Source organism: Phallusia mammillata, chromosome 4, assembly GCF_965637545.1.
Source record: "Phallusia mammillata chromosome 4, kaPhaMamm4.hap1.1, whole genome shotgun sequence".
In the NCBI taxonomy this organism is placed as follows: domain Eukaryota; kingdom Metazoa; phylum Chordata; class Ascidiacea; order Phlebobranchia; family Ascidiidae; genus Phallusia; species Phallusia mammillata.
In genome coordinates, this window is record NC_137255.1 from 30,138,557 (window position 1) to 30,160,264 (window position 21,708).

The 21,708-nt window shown below is 38.7% G+C and overlaps 1 protein-coding gene, 1 long non-coding RNA gene and 3 pseudogenes across 2 annotated transcripts; 2 read left to right on the plus strand and 3 right to left on the minus strand.

The window, feature by feature from the left end:
* Window positions 1–302: 302 nt before the first annotated feature.
* On the minus strand, window positions 303–2,192 carry LOC145223773 (uncharacterized; annotated as a pseudogene).
* A 267-nt stretch (window positions 2,193–2,459) lies between these two features.
* On the plus strand, window positions 2,460–6,145 carry LOC145223774 (ribonuclease inhibitor-like). The gene is made up of 4 exons (XM_080090161.1): window positions 2,460–2,474; window positions 2,895–3,056; window positions 5,898–6,059; window positions 6,113–6,145. The coding sequence occupies exons 1-4, from the start codon at window positions 2,460–2,462 to the stop codon at window positions 6,143–6,145; spliced, it is 372 nt and encodes a 123-aa protein (XP_079946287.1).
* LOC145222308 (uncharacterized) lies at window positions 3,710–5,254 on the minus strand (annotated as a pseudogene).
* Window positions 6,146–14,019: 7,874 nt separating the features above from the next.
* Window positions 14,020–16,262, minus strand: LOC145223775 (uncharacterized; annotated as a pseudogene).
* Window positions 16,263–16,418: 156 nt separating this feature from the next.
* Window positions 16,419–21,205, plus strand: LOC145223925 (uncharacterized). The gene is made up of 2 exons (XR_013859523.1): window positions 16,419–16,638; window positions 19,571–21,205. It is a non-coding gene; the product is annotated as an uncharacterized LOC145223925 (long non-coding RNA).
* The last annotated feature ends 503 nt before the right edge of the window (window positions 21,206–21,708 follow it).

Consider the following 21,708-nt stretch of genomic DNA (forward strand, 5'->3'; position numbering starts at 1 on the left):
AAGAAACGTGAATTATCTCTTTATATCTTATCTACTGGTTGCTTAAGTCCAATTTAATTTTTTTTTTTTTTTAATTTAATCTGAACGATTTAGTTATCAGTAATAAATTTTTATGACGTCACAATCTGTATCGAAACGTTCTTAGAAAAATCCGGTTAAAATGGCTACTGGGCTTGTAGTATCTATTCATTCACACAAAGTCCATTTAGACCAGTTTTTAAGGCCGTATGTCTAGGAAACGAGTTTTAATCAATTTACGGTCACCAGCAGGGGCGTATCCAGAAAGTTTTTTTGGGGGGGCGTCCAACATTTTCTTTTGGGAATTTCCCTAATGACGTCATATACGTCCTAAGATCGCTTTGAAAAATTTCCCACACAAATGTCCGCACGATGCGTAACTAGACCGCACGAGACTGAATACGTAATTTACCCGTCAAAATGCCACTAAATTGCCCCGTTGCCTATTTAGTTTTCTGGTTCAGCTCTCAAAAAATACACGGCTCTTTGGCTGCATATTTATTCAGGCGCTCGATAAAATCTTGACTGTCGTATCTGACGACGTGGCCGTTTGATGAAGGCCACTCCTCGACGACATCCGACAACATATAAACAGATGCAGTGGGTTTGATACATGCGACACTAAATCAAACATATATTAGCTCTTAAATTATTCGGCAAGACTCCATCTTGACATATGTAAGTTTCTTACACTTGACACTACACTGATAGTGGGCGTAGTGCCGATTAGTGAAAACAAAGAAATATCATTGATGTTAACATTGGCATACTTGTACAGCATGCTCTCGTTGGTGTTAAATGAGTTATTGTGTCCTGGTGCTTAACCCGGGTCCCTAATAGGAAAACGTGGTCTCCCTTGCCTGCATTTTCTTGCGAAATGTCCATCGCCATTTCAATGAAAGCACAGACGAGAGTAAAAACGTTTGCTCTCATTTCTCAAATCGTTTAGTTCGAGACGCAAATGTTCAACTTCCTCAGCCAAGCATTTCAATTCTTCAGTTATTGAATCAACTTCAGGCTTTAGCAGGGCAACATTAATTTCACGCGGCTTTTCACTGTTAACAACAAACTCGTTCGCGTTAATTGCTCGACCCGACGCATCTCTGAAGCTTGGTTCTTCCTTCAAACAATTTTCGCGCGGTAAGGTATCTGCAAGGCGTTTGTCCTTAAGGCCGGTTAGCACAGAAGGCCAGGAGGCAGAGAAGTGTACAGGAGGGTGTTTCTTAGTTTGTTATCTTTTGAGATACTTAGTATCCAAGCGTTACAAGAGCTAATACGAAATCTCGGTTGGTTTCATCTACTGTTTGAGTGCGTCTCGCCAGTCGGAGCCTTACCCTTCTCTTCGTATAGTTGCATGCCACTATGGCGGTGGCTCGTTTCTTGAACTCCTCATAAGCCACAGTTTTCATTTTCAGTTTTCTATAATTTCAAACACAATATTGTGTACGATACGAATTGAGATTTATTCTTCTGACAACAGCAGTCCTGTCGTGCTCGCCAATTTTTATAACGGCTTTTTTAGGTTCTGCAGCGATAACGGGCTGTCAGTACTCAATTCGAACTGTATTAAAATGATAAAAGTCTAAAAACGATAAAAAGCAAGCAGCACATATATAACAGTCCCGACACAACCACCTCTTGACTCCAACTCCAACTGCCGGCTTCTAAGCCCCTTGGCCTATGTCTCTTCGGCAATTCGCTACAGCAGTGGTTCTCAAACTTTTTTTGCTGCGAAGCTTCTCGAAAAGATTTCTGGACTTGCGACGCACCAGCAAATAATAATTAACGGGGAAACTTTTATTAAAGTTGCGTTTATTGATACAACAAAAAAATCCACGAAACGGAATTATTCTGCGACCCGCGTGGAAAATTGAAACGACGAACCAAAGCATTTCGACGCACAGTTTGAAAACTACTGCGCTACAGCGACACAGCATAGAAATGCATTAATGATGTCATAGGACGGTGCCAGAATAAAAACGTATTTTTTTTATCCTGACTCCATGGTTGCTATGAAATATGAATCCTACGCATATTAATCCAGAGCAGAGCAAAAAAGGCTGCCGAGCCCTGGCATAATGAATATACCTAGCTTTATTAGAAGATTAACTGGATTATGCGTTAATCTGAATGCAACACACGTTGTTAACAGAAGTGCTACTTTCCACTTCCATAGCTGAAATTACGTTACGGCGCTCGTATACTCCGACAGAGATGCTTCGTTTCTTTTTTGTAGCATAGAACAGATGAAAATTTTCTTTCAGAGCCAGATTAACTCTTAAATCACAGAGCAAAATGTAGATTAAATTTTCAATAGATCTTGGGATGGTGCAAATGTAAAGATTAGCAAACTTTGGAAAATCTTTTGAAGACGACACTGTCCCTTATACACACATTTTGTTTCTAACAAACAACTTTGTCACAGCTTTTTTGTATTCAGCATGACGTACAACAACGTATAGTGAAACAAACGTGCAGCGCATACTTTTTACTCGTGTGTTGCTATAACACCACATCACCCGACACACGGATGTGAAATTTAATCGAAGAAGCAAGACCAGGGCGCTTAAACACGGAATTTAAACAACGCAATTAACCTAAATAAATTTCTTACATTAAGCTAGAAAAGCCAGGATTGGTTTGTAAATTCTCTTTAACAAAAATAGTGTGAACATTCTACAGCTTCTATTTCGTGTTTTCATGTCATACTTTATCTTTAACTGCTTAAATGCCAAATTTAAAGTTTAACAGAAATTATGTGTTAAAAAGTCGTTGCATTTATAACAAGGCGTAATCCTACGTTGTGTTTGTTTAGTTCTAGTTACTTAAATTTGTCACTACGATAAATGTGATAATATTTGTTGCATTAAAATCAGCTGAAGATACTTAACCTCTCCCGCAACGAGATCGGCAACACGGGAGCAGCTTCAATGGCTCCTTGCCTTCACAACATGGAACAACTTATACTGTTTCGATGTGAGATCGGAAGTGAAGGTGTCGAGAAACTCTGCGATGGAGTGAAAAAGCTAACAAAACCGGTGAATATTGTTGAATTCTATCTTGCAAAAAATATATTTTTTGCTTTATAGCAAAGATTTACTATTTGTTTTGGAAACGATCAACTAATAACTAGTGATGTACCGATTCGTTTAGGTTTCGGTTCGCCGAAACCCAATATTCGGCGTTTTGCAAAATAAATTCGGCCGAATCAACCGAATCATTCATGACGTCACGCAATGTGGTACGCAAAGCGTTTGAATGAAAAAATGTTTATCTACCAGGCAATTAGTACAGAATGGTTGTGTTTTGTCCTCATTTTAGACATATGGGACCTGCCGAAGAATTATTAATTTCTTTACTACAGTGGGAAAAACAATAATGTGTTGAAAAAGATAAAAATGGAAGCAATTTTGGTTATGTTTTGGCTTTTGAAAGATTGCGTGGTACCCTTAATAAGCAGAAAAGACACGTTTTACGCTTTAAATTGTGCTCGTAAAATAATTTGATTTTATCCCCAAATGAGCTACCGTTTTGGATTACGGTCGTTATGCAACTAAACGGATGGTGCGACTAAACAGTATTGGATTAACTGGATTCGTCTGTAGCTGCGTCACAGCATGCTAAAGCATTTTTGATCTGTTATTTTATCATCTGCTATGATGCGCAAAACTCATAGTAACACAAACAGATCTCAAAAAATACACGGCTCTTTGGCTTCATATTTATTCGGCCGCTGGATAAAATCTTGACCGTCGTATCTAAAGACGTGGTCGTTTGATGAAGGCCACTCCTCGACGACATCCGACAACATATAAGCAGATGCAGTGATTTTGAAACCTTCCATTCGAATGCGGCTACTGTTGGGGCAAAGCGCGAATTATTCGGCAAGACTGCACTGCACATATGTAAGTTTCTTACACTAGACACCACACTGACAGTGGGCGTAGTGCCGATTAGTGTAAACAAAGAAATATCATTAATGTTAACATTGGCATACTTGTACAGCATGCTCTCGTTGGTGTTAAATGAGTTGTTCTGTCCTGGTGCTTAACCCGGGTCCCTGATAGAAGAACGTGGTCTCTCTTGCCGGCAATTTCTTTCGAAATGTCCATCGAAATTGCAGTTAAAGCACAGACGAGAGGATAAACGTTTGGTCTCATTTCCCAAACCATTTAGTTCCAGCCGCAATTGTTTAATTTCCTCTCCCAAGCATTTCAACTCTTCAGGTATTAAATCAACTTCAGGCTTTAGCAGGGCAACATTAACTTCACGCGGCGTTTCACTGTTAACAACAAAAACGTTCTCGTTACTTGCTCGACGCGACGCATCTCTGAAGCTTGGTTCTTCCTTCGAGCAATTTTCGCGCGGTAAGGTATCTGCGAGGCGTTTGTTCTCAAGGCCGGTTAGCACAGAAGGACGGGAGGCAGAGAAACGTACAGGATGGTGTTTCTTAGTTTGTTGTCTTTTAAGATAGTTGGTATCCAAGCGTTACAAGAGCTAATACGAAATCTCGGTTGGTTTCATCCACTGTTTGAGTGCGTCTCGCCAGTCGGAGCCTTACCCATCACTTCGGACAATTGCATTCAACTTCGGCGGTCTCTCGTTTCTTGAACTCCTCATAAGCAACAGTTTTTATTTTCAGTTTTCTAGAATGTCAAACTAGTGTAATATTGTGGTCGATACGAATTGAAATTTATTCTTCTCACAACAGCAGTCCTGGCGTGCTCGCCAATTTTTATAACGGCCTTTTTAGGTTCTGTAGCAATAATGGGCTGTCAGTATTCAAATCGAACTGTATTAAAATGATAAAGTCCAAAAACCATAAAAAGCAAGCAGCACATATATAACAGTCCCGACACAACCACCTCTCGACTCCTACTCCAACTGCCGGCTTCTAAGCACCTTGGCCCATGTCTCTTCGGCAATTCGCTACAGCAGTGGTTCTCAAACTTTTTTTGCTGCGACGATTTTTGAAAAGTTTTCTGGACTTGGGACGCACCAACAAATAAAAGTTAATGAGGAAACTTTTTATTAAAGTTGCGTTTATTGATAAAACAACAAAAATCCACGAAACGGAACTATTCTGCGACCCCCTTGGAAAATTAAAACGTCGCACCAGAGCGTCGCGACGCACAGTTTGAAAACTACTGCGCTACAGCGACACAGCATAGAAATGCATTAATGATGTCATAGGACGGTGACAGAATAAAAACTAAAATTTTTATCCTGACTCCATGGTCGCCATGAAATGTGAATCCTACGCATATGAATCCAGAACAGAGCAAAAAAAGGTTGCCGAGTCCTGGTATAATGAATATACCTAGCTTTCTTAGAAGATTAACTGGATTATGCGATAATCTGAATTTTGAAGGCGACACTGTCCCTTATACACACATTTGGTTTCTAACAAACAACTTTGTCACAGCCTATTTTTGCATCCAGCATGACGTACAACAACGCATAGTGAAACAAACGTGCAGCGAATACTTTTTACTCGTGTGTTGCTATAACACCACATCACCCGACATACGGATGTGAAATTTAATCGAAGAAGCAAGGCCAGGGCGCTTAAACACGGGATTTAAACAACGCAATTAACCTAAACACATATTTCTTACATTAAGCTAGAAAAGCCAGGATTGGTTTGTAAATTCTCTTTAACAAAAATAGTGTGAACATTCTACAGCTTAATTTTCATGTTTTCATGTCTTACTTTATTTTTAATTTACAAAATGCCAAATTTAAAGTTTAACAGAAATTATGTGTTAAAAAGTCGTTGCATATATAACAAGGCGTAATCCTAAGTTGTGTTGTTTAGTTCTAGTTACTTAAATTTGTCACTATGATAAATGTGATAATATTTGTTGCATTAAAATCAGCTGAAGATACTCAACCTCACCGACAACAAGATCGGCAACACGGGAGCAGCTTTACTGGCTCCTTGCCTTCACAACATGGAGGAACTTATACTGATTAGATGTTGGATCGGTAGTGAAGGCGTCAAGAAACTCTGCGATGGTGTGAAAAAGCTAACAAAGCCGGTAAATATTGTTGAATTCTATCTTGCGGAAAATATTTTTTTTCTGCTTTATAGCAAAGATTTACTACTTGTTTTGGAAACGATTAACTAATAACTAGTGATGTACCGATTCGTCTAAATCTCGGTTCGCCGAATAAATTCGGCCGAATCAACCGAATCATTAATGACGTCACGCAAGGTGGTACGCTAAGCGTTTAAATGAAAAAATGTTTATCTACCAGGCAACTAGTACAGAATGGTTGTATTTTGTCGTCATTTTAGTCATATGGGGTTGAAAAAAGCATGATTGGCAACCTGCCGAAGAATTACTAATTTCTTTACTACAGTGGGAAAAACAATAATGTGTTGAAAAAGATAAAAATTGAAGCGATTTTGGTTATGTTTGGGCTTTTGAAAGATTGCGTGGACCTTAATAAGCAGAAAAGACAAGTTTAACGCTTTAAATTTGTGCTCGTAAAAGATTTGGTTTACCGAACCTTTGCAAAAATGACCGATTCGGCCGAATAAATTCGGCAAACCGAATATTCGGTACATCCCTACTAATGACCATAAGACCCAAAAAAATATTTCGCATACTATAAGCACGATTAATAGTATAGAACGTTTTAATGGAAAATAATCAGAACATGATTGTTCCAAAACTTGATTGAATATTAACCACATACGAAAGCTCGAGGTCAGGGCCGCCATTTTGGTTTTGCCGGCAATCAAGGTCCACTGGCCCTCGCGCTGATTTCAAATAAAATTGACCAAGTCCGCGACCCTCAAGTTAAACTCAAACACTTTGGAATTATTTTAGCATAGCCTAAACTGACGCAGGTTAGCCTTTTCTTTAGCTCCCACCTATCCAAACTTTAACATTAAATTGACTTGTATTACTAAAATCGCGGTATATACTGGTGTGTGTTGGGAATTTCAACCGATGTGGTCGGTCCAGGGGTAATGATTGGTCAGGGTGGACTTTGGCGCATAACGCGCGGGAGCGGTGTACAATCTATGACGACACGAAGCTATTTTTTAGCCTGAAGCACGTGCTTTGCTTGAGGAAAAAACTATACAATATGGTGGCTATTGGGCATGATGCTAAAGCAGATTGTTAACGCAGTACAAAACAATTCAATCCCTTTCTTACATTACTAAAAATATAAGCAGTACTTTTGTCCTGAATTCATGATCACTATGATATATGCTGCGCATAATATCCAGTTATAGGTGTAATTAATATGCCAAGCTTTATTATGCTATTAACTGGATTGTGCGCTTAGCTGAATGCAATACACGTTGTTAGCAGAAGTTCTAATTTCCATCACCTTCATAGCTGAAATTACGTTACTACGACGTTTGTTTACACCAACAGAGATGCTTCCTTATTCTTTTGTAACATAGAGCTTTACTATCAGCAGGCAAGCATGATGTTGCTGCATAGGAATAGTTGCCAGTCTGCTGATAATAAACTGACGTTTTGTATGAGTGGGCGTAATGATAGGTTTTATTAGTAAGTAGTTGATAGCATTTTAGAAGATTGTGTGGTTATTTGGCACAAATGACTCGTTTTACGCTTTAAAATTGTGATTGTAAAATATTCGGTTTGGGCTAAAACGCAACATATTATTCAGCTAAAACCGGATATTTGTAAAATTATTCGTTTCAGCTGAATTAGTTGGGCAAACCGAATGTTCGCTACAAAGGCTGGATGTAACGCTACAAAGGTTGGATTGTTACAAAGGCTGGATGTAACAGTTTCGTAGTGATATGTAATAATGCAATAATAATTAGGAGGTTGAAAAAGCTGAAAATCATTAAAACTATAGATGCGATCATAGGCGCCAAGTAGGCGGTGGTAGGGTGGCGCCGCCACCTGGGGTTTGTAAAGCACGGTGGTGGCCACCGTGGAAATTTTGGTTAGTTTGTGGCGGTATCGTACGAAATATCGTAAAATCTGAAGAATATTAGCAACAATTTTGCCTTTTAACAAGCGTAATGGCGATTCAACCACAAAACGTGGCTTAAAACTGCAACCTGTAGTGGTTATAGTGCCTTGTTAATGACGTCAAACACACAATTGTCTGTCAGTGAATGTTCGGCCATTGCTTTGTACAATTCAAATGTGTAGTAATAAATTGTTATATAAGGCGATATAAAACAGCAACAACTTGACGAATCATTTTTTAAACGTTACTAAACCAATGATAAACGCTACAACAACATGTTGCAATTGCCAGCTGAATATTAATTCAAATATTTCGTATTTTTCTGATTTTGACGAACGTTGCATTCTATTGAAAGTTTGTTGGGCTTTTGAGTTCTTGTGGTTGCCCGCATTGGTGACGTCACACAAAGTGACGTCATATTTTAGGTCCGCCATATTGCATTTTTTTGCAAAACTCAGCGCCTATGGATGCGATGCTTATATTCTTGGAAACTTAAAAATACTTTGCGATCCAGACTGGAAGGTCTTGCGACACAAATTTGGGTCGCAACCCACTATTTGCGGACCCCTGTATTATAGAATAGGTATATAATTTGTAACAAAGATAACATACGGCCCCATTGATACTCCGTGATAACACAACGGCAACGGTTACGCAACAGCATGTATCACTACGTGTGTTAAGTAGCTCTCAAAAAATACACGGCTCTTTGGCTGCATATTAATTCAAGCGAGCAAAAAAAAATCTTGACTGTTGTATCTGACGACGTGGCCGTTTGATGAAGGTCACTCCTCGACGACATCCGACAACATATAAACAGATACAGTGGTTTTGATACAAGCGACGCTAAATCAAACATATATTAGCTCTTGAATTATTCGGCAAGACTCCATCTTGATATATGTAAGTTTCTTACACTTGACACCACACTGACAGTGGGCGTAGTGCCAATTAGTGTAAACAAAGAAATATCATTTTGGCATACTTGTACAGCATGCTCTCGTTGGTGTCAAACGAGTTTTTGTGTCCTGGTTCTTTACCCCAGACTCCTGATAGGACAACCTTGTCTCCCTTGCCTGCATTTTCTTGCAAAATGTCTATCGCCATTGCCATGAAAGCACAGACGAGAGGAAAAACGTTTGCTCTCATTTCTCAAATCGTTTAGTTCCAGCCGCAATTGTTTATTTTCCTCAGCCAAGCGTTTCAATTCTTCAGCGACCAGGTTAACTTCAGGTTTAAGCCGGGCATCATCAACACTGCGTCACTGTTAACAACAAACTCGTTCGAGTTAATTGCTCAACCCGGCGCATCTCTGAAGCTTGGTTCTTCCTTCGAGCAATTTTAGCGCGGTAAAGTCTCTGCGAGGCGTTTGTCCGGTTAGCATAAGAGGCAGAGAAGTGTACAGGATGGTATTTCTTAGTTTGTTGTCTTGGTATCCAAGCGTTACAAGAGCTAATACGAAACCTCGGTTGGTTTCATCTACTGTTTGAGTGCGTCTCGCCAGTCGGAGCCTTACCCTTCTCTTCGTTTAATTGCATGCAACTACGGCGGTGGCTCGTTTCTTGAACTCCTCATAAGCCACAGTTTTCATTTTCAGTTTTCTAGAATGTCAAACTTGTGTAATATTTTGGACGATACGAATTGAGATTTATTCTTCTGACAACAGCAGTCCTGTCGTGCTCGCCAATTTCTATAACGGCCTTTTTAGGTTCTGTAGCAATAAGGGGCTGTCAGTACTCAAATCGAACTGTATTAAAGTGATAAAGTCTAAAAACGATAAATAGCAAGCGGTACATATACAACAGTCCCGACAATACCAACTTTCGACTTAAGCCCCTTGGCCCATGTCTCTTCGGCAATTCGCTACAGCAGTGGTTCTCAAACTTTTTTGCTGCGAAGCTTCTCGAAAAGTTTTCTGGACTTGCGACGCACCAGCAAATAAAAGTTAATGGGAAAACTTTTTATTAAAATTGCGTTTATTGATACAACAACAAAAATCCACGAAACGGAACTTTTCGGCGACCCCCTTGGAAAGTTAAAACGACGCACCAGAGCGTTGCGACGCACAGTTTGGAAACTACTGCGCTACAGCGACACAGCATAGAAATGCATTAATGATGTCATAGGACGGTGCCAGAATAAAAACGTAAAATTTTTATCCTGACTCCATGGTCGCTATGAAATATGACTCCTACGCATATGAATCCAGAGGAGAGCAAAAAAGGTTGCCGAGCCGTGGTATAATGAATATACCTAGCTTTCTAAGACCCTTAATCTAAGACCCTAATATACCTAGCTGGTACCCTTAATAAGCAGAAAAGACAAGTTTAACGCTTTAAATTTGTGCTCGTAAAAGATTTGGTTTACCGAATCTTTGCAAAAATGACCGATTTGGCCGAATAAATTCGGCAAACCGAATATTCGGTACATCCCTATTAATAATCATAAGACTCAAAAAAATATTTCGCATAATACATGCACTATTAATAGTATAGAACGTTTTAATGGAAAATAATCGTAACATGATTGTTCCAAAACTTGATTAAATATATTAAGTTATGTGGTTATGTTTCACAAAAACGGTTATGTATCACCTTGCAACTCCATGTCTCAGCTCTAATGAATCCGATTTATATTTGCCGGCTAATAAATTATTTCTACCCGGCCTAGCATGCCGAATGACCCAACGAAGGCTCGAGGTCAGGGTCGCCATTTTGGTTTGGCCGGGAATCAAGGATGGCTGGCCCTCGCGCAGATTTCAAATAAAATTGACCAAGTCCGCAACCCTCAAGTTAAACTCAAACACTTTGGAACTATTTGAGCATAGCCTAAACTGACACAAGTTTTTCTTTAGCTCCCACCTATCCTAACTTTAATTGTAGTCAAAACAATTCAATCCCTTTCTTACATTACTAAAAATATAAGCAGTACTTTTATCCTGAATTCATGATCACTATGATATATGCTGCACATAATATCCAGTTAATGGTGGAATCAATATGCCAAGCTTTATTATGCGATTAACTGGATTGTGCGCTTAGCTGAATGCAATACACATTGTGAACACAAGTTCTAATTTCCACTTCCATAGCTGAAATTACGTTACTACGACGTTTGTTTACACCGACAGAGATTCTTCCTTTTTCTTTTGTAACATAGAGCTTTACTATCAGCTGGCAAGCATGGTGTTGCTGCATAAGAATAGTTTCCAGTCTGCTGATAACATAACTGACGTTTTGTATGAGTGGGCGTAATGATAGGTTTTATTAGTAAGTAGTTGATAGTATTTTAGAAGATTGTGTGGTTATTTGGCACAAATGACACGTTTTACGCTTAAAAATTGTGATTGTAAAATATTCGGTTTGGGCTGAAACGCAACGTATTATTCAGCCAAAACCGGATCTTTGTAAAATTATCCGTTTCGGTTGAATTAGTTCGGCAAACCGAATATTCGGTGCATAGTTTTAGTTAAAACTAGTAATAATATGCAGACGACACAGTGCTTCACAAGTTCTGTTTGCATTGTAGGCTAACAACTAGTTTTCTATGTAATATTGGGTGATATCTAACGCAACAGGACACGTAGGTGATAATGAAATCCTGCAATTACGTCATGTAGGATGTCAACGATATGTTTTCATCTTCCGCTAAACTTCCGCACAAGGCGCATCCCGGGTTCAAACTTCTTCAAAATAAAACATGAAAGTTTGTGCTGATCTATAAGTTTAACCTGTGCGTCTTTCTGTTCGTTTTCTGCCTCATAAAATCACATTTTACTGAAATTTTGCTTCACTCCATGATGGGGTTGGACAATTTTTTCCCAATACACGTCACTCCACACAACACAATTAACTAATGACAAAAAGTGTCACATACAGATAGAAAGTCTTCAGTTTAAACGCCACAGCAGGGGTGCATAACCTTTACGCAATGGTGCCCGTATCACAGGTTCTTATTATCACCGTTTACGTCGACAGAGATGACGCCCATTCACATCGACAGAAATGCTTCTTCTCCGTTTACTGTAGCATGACGTAAACAAAATTATTTTCTCAGAACCAGATCAACTCTCACAAAACAGCGCAAAGTCGTGATTTAGCAATGTACACACACATTCTACAACAAGGCACAAACCGTTTAGTCTTTGTTTTTTTTATAGTTGTTTTTGTCCTAATTCAGATGTTCGGACTTATTGCCCACGACAGTTTTCTTTGATAAATTTTAAAAGCAAAAATGTGTGTTACGAAAATGGAGAAAAAGAGGAAAAGATAAAGAGGCCTGTCTCTTCTCCCGCTTAGCAAGTCACACTTTCAAACTATGGCCGATGAGTTACGTTTACTGTGTTTTGAGAAATCATTTACATAGAAATCCACTTTCCAGTTAGTCACATATTTTGTTCAAAATCTATCTGATTATATAGATTGTGAATGAAGAGGTGTGCGATTAACCGGGCGATTTTATCATCAAATGAGCTACCGTTTTGGATTACGGTGTTTATGCAACTAAACAGATTGTGCGACTAAACAGTATTGGATTCGTCTGTACCTGCGTCATAGCATGTTCCAGCATTTTTGACCTGTCACTTTATGATCTACCATCAAGTGCAAAACTCGTAGTGAAACAAACATGTTTTACGCCTTTTCTTGGTTCTGCTGCAATAACGGGCTGACAGCACCCAATTCAAACTCTTAAAAGTAAAATATAAAGCGATGAAAGACAAGCAGTGACAGTTATGAAGCCGCGACACAACCCCAGCTCATATCCAACTGCCGTCTTTCAAACCTCGTGGGGCCACAAATTTTGACGTCAAAGAACGGTATCAAAGTAAATACGTAACACGTTTACCCAGTTACAGTGTGTTATAGCAGGGGTCCGCAAATACTTTTTGGCGCGACCCTAAGAAAGCTCTACATTCTTGCGACCCAAGCATTTTGTTAGCATGTAAGTTTGTGGACAATACTAACCAACTAGATATCAATACTAAGACTGTTATTATGCTTTTGTTAGTTGCTGTTTTTTTTGCACAAAATTAACCGAAACTCACCACATAAAACAATAGGTAAACGAACGTATTTATTCAGCAAAATGGTAACAGAAAGGCATGACTGCTAGCACAGGTACGCTTAACTTTTTGCATTGTTACAAAAGCTGGATGTAACAGTTACGTAGTCATATGTAACAATGCAAAAATAATTAGGAGGTTGAAAAAGCTGAAAATCATTAAAACTATAGATGCGATTATAGGCGCCAAGTAGGTGGTGGCCTTTTGGCGCCGCCACCTTGGGTTTGTAAAGCACGGTGGCGATCACCGTGCAAATTTTGGTTAGTTCGTGGCGGTATTGTACGAAATATCGTAAAATCTGAAGAATATTAGCAACAATTTTGCTATTTAACAAGCGTAATGGCGATTCAACCACAAAACGGCTGAAAACTGCAACCTGTAGTGGTTAGTGCCTTGTTTATGACGTCAAACACACAATTGTCTGTCAGTGAATGTTCGGCCATTGCTTTGTACAACGCAAATGTGTAGTAATAAATTGTTATCTAAGGCGATATAAAGCAGCAACAACTTGACAAAACATTTTTTAAACGTTACTAAACCAATGACAAACGCTACAGCAACATGTTGCAATTGCCAGCTGAATATTATTTCAAACATTTCGTATTTTTCTGAGTTTGACGGACGTTGCATTGTATTGAAAGTTTGTTGGCCTTTTGAGTTCTTGTGGTTGCCCGCATTGGTGACGTCACACAAAGTGACGACATATTTTTTGTCCGCCACATTGCATTTTTGCAAAACTCGGCGCCTATGGATGCGATGCTTATATTCTTGGAAACTTAAAAATATTTTGCGACCCAGACTGGAAGGTCTTGCGAATTTGGGTCGCAACCCACTATTTGCGGACCCCTGTGTTATAGAAAGGTATATAATTTGCAACAAAGATAACATACTGCCCCATTGATACTCCGTGATAACAGAACTGCAACGGTTACGCAACAGCATGTATCACTATGTGTGTTAAGTAGCTCTCAAAAAACACACGGCTCTTTGGCTGCATATTTATCTGGGCGCTGGAGAAAATTGTGGCCGTCGTATCTGACGACGTGGCCGTTTGATAAAGGCCACTCCTCGACGACATCTGACGACATATAAACAGATGCAGTGGTTTTGATACTAGCGACACTAAAACAGATATGTATTACCTTTTGCATTTGAATGCGGCTACTGTTGGCGCAAAGCGCACAATACTTTTGCAAGACTTGAACTTGACATATGTAAGTTTCTCACACTTGACACCACACTGACAGTGACGCAGTGCCAATTAGTGTAAACAAAGAAATGTCATTGATGTTAACATTGGCATACTTGTACAGCATGCTCTCGTTGGTGTCAAATGAGTTTTTGTGCCCTGGTGCTTACCCCATGCTCCTGATAGAACGTGGTCTCCCTTGCCTGCATTTTCTTGCGAAATGTCTATCGATATTGCATTGAAAGCACAGACGAGAGGAAAAACGTTTGGTCTCATTTCTCAAATCGTTTAGTTCCAGCCGCAATTGTTTAATTTCCTCTCCCAAGCATTTCAACTCTTCAGGGATCAGGTTAACTTTAGGTTTTAGCAGGGCAACATTAACTTCACGCGGCTTTTCATTGTTAACAACAAACTCGTTCGCGTTAATTGCTCGACCCGACGCAACTCTGAAGCTTGGTTTTTCCTTCGAGCAATTTTCGCGTGGTAAGGTCTCTGTGAGGCGTTTGCTCTCAAGGCCGGTTAGCACATATGGCCAGGAGGCAGAGAAGTGTACAGGATGGTGTTTCTTAGTTTGTTGTCTTTTTAGATACTTGGTATCCAAGCGTTACAAGAGCTAATACGAAACTTTGGTTGGTTTCATCTACTGTTTGAGTGCGTCTCGCCAGTCGGAGCCTTACCCTTATTTTCGTATACTTGCATGCGACTACGGCGGTGGCTCGTTTCTTGAACTCCTCATCGGCCACAGTTTTCATTTTCAGTTTTCTAGAATGTCAAACTAGTGTAATATTGTGGACGATACGAATTGAGATTTATTCTTCTCACAACAGCAGTCCTGGCGTGCTCGCCAATTTTTATAACGGCCTTTTTAGGTTCTGCAGCAATAACGGGCTGTCAGTACTCAAATCAAACTGTATAAAAATAAAAGTCTAAAAACGATGCAAAGCAAGCAGCACATATATAACAGTCCCGACACAACCACCTCTCGACTCTAACTCCAACTGCCGGCTTCTTAGCCCCTTGGCCCTCGCACCAGCAAATAAAAGGTAATGAGGAAACTTTTTATTAAAGTTGCGTTTATTGATACAACAACAAAAATCCACGAAACGGGACTATTCTGCGACTCTCTTGGAAAATTGAAACGACGCACCAGAGCGTTGCGGCGCACAGTTTGGAAACTATTGCGCTACAGCGACACAGCATAGAAATGCATTAATGATGTCATGGGACCGTGCCAGAATAAAAACGTAAAATTTTTTATCCTGACTCCATGGTCGCTATGAAATATGAATCCTACGCATATGAATCCAGAGCAGAGCAAAAAAGATTGTCGAGCCCTGGTATAATGAATATACCAAGCTTTCTTAGAAGATTAACTGCATGGATTATGCGATAATCTGAATGCAACGCACGTTGTTAACAGAAGTGCTACTTTCCACTTCCATAGCAGAAATTACGTTACGGCGCTCGTATACGTCGACAGAGATGCTTCCTTTCTTTTTTTCTGTAGCATAGAACAGATGAAAATTTTCTTTCAGAGCCAGATCAACTCTTAAATTACAGAGCTAAATGTAGATTAAATTTTCAACAGATCTTGAGATGGTGCAAATGTTGTGTTTAAAGATTAGCAATCTACTTTAGAAAATCTTTTGAAGGCGACACTGTCCCTTATACACACATTTTGTTTCTAACAAACAACTTTGGCACAGCTTTTTTTGTATTCAGCATGACGTACAACAACGTATAGTGAAACAAACGTGCAGCGCATACTTTTTACTCGTGTGTTGCTATAACACCACATCACCCGACACAAGGATGTTAAATTTAATCGAAGAAGCAAGGCCAGGGCGCTTAAACGCGGAATTTAAACAAGTCAATTAACCTAAATAAATTTCTTCCATCAAGCTAGAAAAGCCAGGATTGGTTTGTAAATTCTCTTTAACAAAAATAGTGTGAACATTCTACAGCTTAATTTTCATGTTGAAAGGCATGACTGCTAGCATAGGTACGCTTGACTTTTTGCATTGTTACAAAGGCTGGATGTAACAGTTACGTAGTCATATGTAACAATGCAAAAATAATTAGGAGGTTAAAATAGCTGAAAATTATTAAAACTATAGATGCGATCATAGGCGCCAAGTAGGCGGTGGCGGGGTGGCGCCACCACCTGTTGTTTAGTTCTAGTTACTTAAATTTGTCACTACGATAAATGTGATAATATTTGTTGCATTAAAATCAGCTGAAGATACTCGACCTCTCCCACAACAAGATCGGCAACACGGAAGCAGCTTCACTGGCTCCTTGCCTTCACAACATGGAGGAACTTATACTGAGGGAATGTGGGATCGGAAGTGAAGGTGTCGAGAAACTCTGTGATGGAGTGAAAAAGCTAACAAAGCCGGTAAAAGTTGTTGAATTCTATCTTGCGAAACATATTTTTTTGCTTTATAGCACAGATTTACTATTTGTTTTGGAAACGATAAACTAATACCTAGTGATGTACTGATTCGTTTAAATTTCGGTTCGCCGAAACCCAATATTCGGCGTTTTGCTGAATAAATTCGGCCGAATCAACCGAATCATTCATGACGTCACGCAAAGTGGTACGCTAAGAGTTTAAATGAAAAAATGTTTATCTTCCAGGCAATTAGTACAGAATGGTTGTGTTTTGTCGTCATTTTAGTCAAATGGGGTTGAAAAAAGCATGATTGGGAACCTGCCGAAAAATTACTAATTTCTTTACTACATTGGGAAAAACAATAATGTGTTGAAAATGACAAAAATTGAAGCGATTTTGGTGATGTTTGTGCTTTTGAAAGATAGCGTGGTACCCTTAATAAGCAGAAATGACACGTTTAATGCTTTAAATTTGTGCTCGTTGGTTTACCGAATCTTTGCAAAAATGAACGATATGATTGGTCAGGGTTGACTTTGGCGCATAACGCGCGAGAGCGGTGTACAATCTATGCCAACAAGTAGCTATTTTTCTAGCCAGAAGCACGTGCTTTCGTTGAGGAAAAAACTATACAATATGGCGGCTATTAGGCATGTTGCCGAGGCAGATATTTATATCAGTACAAAACAATTCATTCCCTTTCTTACATTACTAAAAATATTAGCAGTACTTTTATCCTGAATTCATGATCACTATGATATATGCTGCACATAATATCCAGTTAATGGTGGAATCAATATGCCAAGCTTTATTATGCGATTAACTGGATTGTGCGCTTAGCTGAATGCAATACACGTTGTTAGCAGAAGTTCTAATTTCCATCACCTTCATAGCTGAAATTACGTTACTACGACGTTTGTTTACACCGACAGAGATGCTTCCTGATTCTTTTGTAACATAGAGCATTACTATCAGCAGGCAAGCATGATGTTGTTGCAAAAGAATAGTTGCCAGTCTGTTCGTAACATAACTGACGTTTTGTACGAGTGGGAAAAACGATAGGTTTCATTAGTAGTTGATAATATTTTAGAAGATTCTGTGGTGATTAGGCACAATAGACACGTTAAAATTTTGATTTTAAAATATTCGTTTTGGGCTGAAACGCAACATATTATTTAGCCAAATCCGTATATTAGTAAAATTATCCGTTTCAGCTGAATCAGTTGGGCAAACCGAATATTCGGTACTCAGTTTTAGTTAAAACTAATAATAATATGCAGAAGACACAGTGCTTAACAAGTTCCATTTGCATTGTAGGCTAACAACTAGTTTTCTAATATTGGGTGATATCTGACGCAACAAGACACGTAGGTGGTAATGAAATCCTGCAATTACGTCACGTAGGATGTCAACGATGTGTCTTCATCTTCCGCTAAACTTCCGCACACAAGGAGCATCCCGGGTTCGAACTTCTTAAAACTAAAACATGAAAGTTTGTGCCGATCTACAACTTTCAACCTGTGCGTCTTTCTGTTCGTTTTCTGCCTCATAAAATCACATTTCACTGACATTTTGCTTTACTCCATGATAGGGTTGGACAATTTTTTCCCAATACACGTCACTCCGCACAACACACATAACTAATGACAAAACTGTCACATACAGATGGGAAAGTCTTCAGTTTAAACGCCACAGCAGGGGTGCATAACCTTTACGCCATGGTGGCCGTATCACAGGTTCTTATTTCACCAAGGACCGCCAAATATTTGGGTATTTTTATTTACATTTTGCTGATGCAAAGAAACGTGAATTATCTCATTATATCTTATCTACTGGTTGCTTAAGTCCAATTTAATTTTTTTTATCAATTTAATTTGAACGATTTAGTTATCAGTAATAACTTTTTATGACGTCACCCTCTGTATCGAAACGTTCTTAGAAAAATCCGGTTAAAATGGCTACTGGGCTTGTAGTATCTATTCATTCACACAAAGTCCATTTAGACCAGTTTTTAAGGCCGTATGTCTAGGAAACGAGTTTTAATCAATTTACGGTCACCAGCAGGGGCGTATCCAGAAATTTTTTTGGGGGCGTCCAACATTTTCTTTTGGGAATTTCCCTAATGACGTCATATACGTCCTAAGATCGCTTTGAAAAATTTCCCACACAAATGTCCACACGATACGTAACTAGACCGCACGAGACTAAATACGTAATTTACACGTCAAAATGCCACAAAAATTGCCCCGTTGCCTATTTAGTTTTCTGGTTCAAAACGACGTGTAAGCGGCAAAGCGCTTCGTTCAAAATTCTAAGCAGGCTCAAACCAAAAAGTACCAAAACCGAAACACGGCCTATCTTTCGATATTGACGCTTTCTCTACCTGTCCAATTGACAGAAAGAACAAATAATTCTCGCGAAAGCTTTACAGTTTCCTGATTTCGCCGCTGCTATCTAGCTTACTCAGCAAAACTGCAGCTGAAAGATAAGCGTGACTGTCAGGGGAAAATAACATAAAAGATTTGGTGACTTTGTTCAAGTTGCACAAAAAGACAAAGTCACGAGCCAAAAAATGCACACTAAGTTAACTGATTTTGTGATTGTTGATGTAATGAAGTGGTGTGATTTTATTAGTTACTGACGCATATTATACGCATTCTAAACGACAATTGAAAAATGGTACTTGGGTCCAAGGGTCGTATTGAGGCAACTTTATGCTATTCGGTGATTTTCATGTGATTACAAACAACCCGAGCAAATCTACACATCAGTAGTTGTTTGTTTGTTGATCTTATCTTATATTGTTAATTATTTTTCACACCTCACAATATGTGACATCCGTTTTTCACTCAAAAACATTTTGCACTATGACGTCATACTGCATTATTTATTACAACATACTTGAGTGTTACTTGTGTTTAACTTATTCTTGTTTCAGATGGAACTTCTTGATCTATCTTTCAACGACTTGACAGATGAAAGTACTGAGTCATTGGCAGGATGCGTCCACAACCTCAATTTGTTGAAGGTTGGGGGCAATAACTTCACAGAAGCAGGGATGAATCTCATCAGATCAAAGCGGCGAGGAAAAGTCGCGAAATAAAACCTGAACACTTGTTTCCATAACAATCTTAAACAAACTTAATCTGTGCAACAATCCTTACAATAAATGCTTGACCAGACAGTGACTCAATGTGACATTATTTCATCACTAATGATGGCATTGGTCATTGCCTGAACGTCCGATGGAATAAGTCATTATTGTCCACTTTCTGGGTCAGTGTTTTTTCGTGACGATTATCAACTGTCATGTTTGTTTCAAACATTATTATTTGCGCTTAACACTGACAAGCATAGGCGCCGAACATGAGTGTGTGCAAGGTATTTTGCATCAACGTTAAAATCATAAAACTAACTGACGTTTGGTGTCAAAGCGATTTTATACATAAACCGATGCAAAACGCTCACTGCATTTGGTTTTATTAAGGAATTCAAACTTTAAAAAGAAATACAAATTTTTGTTACAAACTACATCCAAATACAAGTAAGTTTGTTTTTCTATACAATACATGAACGTAAACCATCTTTGTACAACCGCTTTTTCATCTCAAAATTCGACTGTTAAACACCGTACTTTTACGACGCATTTTTACTGCTTTATGTTTGTGATGTTTATAAAAGTGGCTTTTGTGCTGTAAAGATTTTTTATTTAGGCTTAAGTTGGCAACATAAGTGTTGGTTTGTTTCTCTTTATGGCGAATTTTGTGCCTCATCAGTTTGTTGTTTAAAAATCGTGACGTTCGTTATCTGACGTCAAAAACTCTTATCAAATTCACATCGTTTGGATAACCTGGCATAAAGTTCGGTGTCTATGCTCACCACTTATTGTGATTATAACCTTATGAATCTAATTAGGAAATCCTACAGAGTTTAACCTGAAAATAATTGTTTCTATGCTTATGTAATGAGAATTAATTGGACTTAACATACTTGAAGTGTTTTGTCGGGCAAATAATCGGTTATTTTCAAATGTAAATAAGCGTAAGCACTGGTGATAAACGTAAGTTGTTATTTTAGTGCGTGACAACCCTATGATTTGTGTTCTGTAAAATCCAGTGTCGTTTAATGTTGTAACCGATTGTGCTTTTGTCGTCGTTCGCCATGCTGTTGTTTAGTGACGTCACTAGGGGTTGTCCCCCTAATTTCCACGTAACAATACGTTTTCGTTGTTTCGTTTAAAAGTTTTGTTGCAAATGTCAAATTTTGGTTTGAGGTAAAACTTTAAACCCAACTTACTTGTCTGAGACCAAAACCATGAAACTTGTTTCTAACTTTTCAACCGAAGCCAAACTTGGTGACACGTTAAAAAACAAATTTCAACTTTTATTAGTCGTCGTTTTTCGTCATAAAAAGTCTAAATTTGTCACTTATCTTGCACACCATCTAGTGGCGTCTCTATCTTTAGGTTTCTTAAATTGTTTTCAACAAATTATGTCGGTAATATATAACGTATATTTTGTGCAGCCTTTCTGCATTGTATATCTGTACATATTGTGTTAAAATGTTTCCTTTATTCTGTAAGTATTGTCTTGTTTTATAAAATGGGACGCCACCCTATCTAGTTCTCTATACCGTCTCAACTCTCCACTTGTAGTGTTTATCTGTACAACCTAATTTAACTGTAAACATTTATTACTCCCGTTAATTTATGGGACAATTTTATTTGACTACTTTGCGTAAAATTTTTGTGTTCCTGCCTTTTGTTTTGTTGTTTTGTAACTATTTTTTTTATCAACGGAGACGACATGATAATTTGTTTTATCGCCGGTTGTCACATGTTGAGGCGAGGAGGGGCCTCTGCAAATAAAATAAACTATATTCTGATGCATATTTTATTCGTTGGTTGCATTATTATTACAAGCTCAAATTAAATCAATATTTTGTGACGTTTCGACAAACCATTCATCAGGGAACACGTGACCAAGCAGTAATTTACACGATTACATGGAAGCACAAAATAGTGGGCATGACGTGATAAACAGGAAATGTAGAAATACCTGGCTGTGCAATACTGAT